The 3313-nt window shown below is 50.3% G+C and overlaps 1 protein-coding gene across 1 annotated transcript; it reads right to left on the bottom strand.

Annotated features, from left to right (window-relative positions):
* Positions 1 to 9: 9 nt before the first annotated feature.
* LOC130521416 (anoctamin-1-like) lies at positions 10 to 2522 on the bottom strand. The gene is made up of 4 exons (XM_057024978.1): positions 2511 to 2522; positions 2219 to 2420; positions 641 to 752; positions 10 to 471 (listed from the first exon to the last, which is right to left on the bottom strand). Exons 1-4 carry the CDS (start codon positions 2520 to 2522, stop codon positions 375 to 377), a joined length of 423 nt encoding a protein of 140 aa, XP_056880958.1. The 3' UTR covers positions 10 to 374.
* Between the last annotated feature and the right edge of the window lie 791 nt (positions 2523 to 3313).

Raw genomic sequence — 3313 nt, 5'->3', positions numbered from 1 at the left:
CAGGTGAGCTTTCTCAGGAGGTACAGGTGAGCTTTCTCAGGAGGTACAGGTGAGCTTTCTCAGGAGGTACAGGTGAGCTTTCTCAGGAGGTACCGGTGAGCTTTCTCAGGAGGTACAGGTGAGCTTTCTCAGGAGGTACAGGTGAGCTTTCTCAGGAGGTACCGGTGAGCTTTCTCAGGAGGTGCTCCTTGAGCTCTCCACACCTGACACATCTTCTTATTCTACTTCTACTCTTTGGCCTTTTCTACAGGTTGTGCTCAGACAACTTGAGCTTGTCTGTGCTGATCTGTCAGTCTGTTGTGGATTTTAATGCTTTTAGCCTGTTAACCACTTTAGTTAGCAACCGCTGTGCTACGTCAGTAGACCTGAAGGTGTTATAGCGTTGCTGCTACATAAAGAGAAAAGTGGACAACCTCTTCCATTCTGTAAGATCCAACCACATAGAGGTATTTTCCAGGTCTCCCAACGAGCCTGTGAACCAAACAAATATTTATTAGTGATACTATAAAATGAGATGGGAAGAAAGTTTCCATGTGGTTTATGTTTAAGAGTTGACACAGTCGATGATACTTTGATCATTGTCCCAGAAGAAAAACCTAAAAACCCCTTAAATGCAAAATGGGGGGAGAAACGGACCCACCTGCCCCGGAAAAAGGCCAAATACACAATCGGGGTGAAGGCATTGACAAACTTGAGGATGAACGTCTTGAAGATGAGCCGCTCTTCAAAGCTCTTGTCCGTCTTTGGAACCTCTAAAAAAAGAGTTCCACAGGTTAAAGGACCTCCTGTCCAGAACAGAACGGAGTGATTTTCAGTTTCAAAATAGTTTGGAAATATAAAATTAGACGTCAGGACGTAGAAGAAATTCTTCCTTTGTGTCGTCTTGGTCCTCGTGAGGGACAAGTGTGCTCCAGAACTACAGCACAATATTGTGGAACCGTTGGTGTTCACCAGTCACTGATGTGGAAAACCCGGTTTATTCTGCCCTGTTCTGTTCTATCCTGTTCTGTTCTGCCCTGTTCTGTTCTATCCTGTTCTGTTCTGTTCTATCCTGTTCTGTTCTGCTCTGTTCCCATCAGCAGGCGGGTCCCCCTCCATGAGCCTGGTCCTGCTCCAGGTTTCTTCCTGTTAAAGGGGAGTTTTTCCTGCCACTGTTGCTTGTTGGGGGTCAGGCCCTGGGATTCTGGAGAGGGTCTAGAGACAGTTCTGATTGTAACAGATGCTATATAAATAAAGATTGATCGATCGATTGATTGATTCTGTTCTCCTCGGTCCTGTTCTACCCTGTTCTGTTCTCCTCGGTCCTGTTCTCCTCGGTCCTGTTCTACCCTGTTCTGTTCTCCTCGGTCCTGTTCTACCCTGTTCTGTTCTCCTCGGTCCTGTTCTCCTCGGTCCTGTTCTACCCTGTTCTGTTCTACCCGGTCCTGTTCTCCTCGGTCCTGTTCTACCCTGTTCTGTTTCCTCGGTTCTGTTCTCCTCTGTCCTGTTCTCCTCGGTCCTGTTCTACCCTGTTCTGTTCTCCCGGTCCTGTTCTACCCTGTTCTGTTCTCCTCGGTTCTGTTCTCCTCTGTCCTGTTCTCCTCGGTCCTGTTCTACCCTGTTCTGTTCTACCCGGTCCTGTTCTCCTCGGTCCTGTTCTCCTCGGTCCTGTTCTACCCTGTCCTGTTCTCCTCGGTCCTGTTCTCCTCGGTCTGTTCTCCTCGGTCCTGTTCTACCCGGTCCTGTTCTCCTCGGTCCTGTTCTACCCTGTTCTGTTCTCCTCGGTCCTGTTCTCCTCGGTCCTGTTCTACCCTGTTCTGTTCTCCTCGGTCCTGTTCTCCTCTGTCCTGTTCTCCTCGGTCCTGTTCTACCCTGTTCTGTTCTACCCGGTCCTGTTCTCCTCGGTCCTGTTCTCCTCGGTCCTGTTCTCCTCGGCCCTGTTCTACCCTGTTTGTGTTCTCCTCGCGGTCCTGTTCTCCTCGGTCCTGTTCTCCTCGGTCCTGTTCTCCTCGGTCCTGTTCTACCCTGTTTGTTCTCCTCCGGTCCTGTTCTCCTCGGCTGTTCTCCTTGGTCCTGTTCTACCCGGTCCTGTTCTACCCGGTCCTGTTCTCCTCGGCTCTGTGCTCTGCTCCGTTCTACTGGGGCCACCTGCATAACTTTAGCTTAGCTTCAGCATGGTGGAGCTTCCAGGTGGGACACGTTGTGGAGCAGATGAAGCTGAGAGGCTGGAGCAGCTCACCCAGGGTGGTGAGCCACCGGGCTACTGCAGCGTAGATTTCATCCAAGACGATGATGATGATGAGGTAGATGATGGCGGCGGTGGTTTTCACAGTGGCTCGCACGTTGGAGCGTGCTGCAGGGTAGGTGCTGACGTGAAGCGCTGTCTTGATGCTGATCCGGTACAGGATGACCCCAAAGACTATGGCAAAGGTTGCAGTGATCTAGGAGGTAGAGAAGAAATCCCATAATGTCTCCAAAGCTCTACAGCTATGAAGAACCACACGTTCTTCTGAAGACTCAGCTCTCCTGACAGCTCTTCTCATTCTCCTCGCCGGCTGCTTAGCAAGGCAGGAAGACATGAAGGTGAGGAGCGCTGGAGGACTCACCATGAAGCCATCATCAACACAGTGGTGAGATACGCTGGGAGCCTGTCTGTGCACGTCAGCTTCACCTTCTCGCCCTGGAACACACACACAATGAGTCAGGACCTCTTCAGAATCTACCCGACACACACACACACTCACACACACAGCCAACATTTCCTGAGAATACCCCCCCCACACAGAGTGGCTCACACCACCAGGGACCCTCCCCACCCACCACCTCTGAGCTGGTCTCCTCAGGTAGAGGGTGGTCACGGCGGTCTGCTGTACCTGGGGGAGGGAATGTTCCTTTCTGGTGCTCTTCTGCATGACTCTGACCTCGTACTCCGCTCGGTTGTGGTCCTAAAACAGAAATGGGTTTTAATGCTCAAAGGTGCGACGTGGTCGTTCCTTGAAAGACCAAAGACAGCAAAGAATGTCAGAAGAAGCTATTTGCAGTATAGTTTAGATAATGATCTGCCAAGAAGGAAGGTTGAGAAGGATTCTGAGGTAATTCTGAGACCACTCAGTTGTGTGGCTCAGGCCCACGAGGACCTGCTGGTTATCTTTATAAATGCACTCATTCGGCTGATCATTATTAATGGAACATGAATCTTCATGTTCCAGCAGCTACTGACGGCCACAACAAAGAGCAGCATCAGAATGAACCTGAGCGATGAAGATAAAGGTGTGTGAGTGGCTGTTAGACACTTGTAGAGAAGCTTATTGTTAGTGCCTTTAGAATGCTTTAA

This window comes from Takifugu flavidus, unplaced genomic scaffold (genome assembly GCF_003711565.1).
Source record: "Takifugu flavidus isolate HTHZ2018 unplaced genomic scaffold, ASM371156v2 ctg964, whole genome shotgun sequence".
NCBI classification, from domain to species: Eukaryota; Metazoa; Chordata; class Actinopteri; order Tetraodontiformes; family Tetraodontidae; genus Takifugu; species Takifugu flavidus.
Note: the sequence above shows the minus strand (reverse complement) of the source record. Positions and strands in the feature narration are given on the sequence as shown.

What these genes read in the sequence shown, in the direction of transcription:
- LOC130521416 (XM_057024978.1), bottom strand. An exon ending in CCGGTGGCTCACCACCCTGG is followed by an intron (nt 753 to 2,218) that starts GTGAGCTGCTCC and finishes CTCTTTTTTTAG; the next exon opens with AGGTTCCAAAGACGGACAAG. An exon ending in TTGGCCTTTTTCCGGGGCAG is followed by an intron (nt 472 to 640) that starts GTGGGTCCGTTT and finishes TTTGGTTCACAG; the next exon opens with GCTCGTTGGGAGACCTGGAA.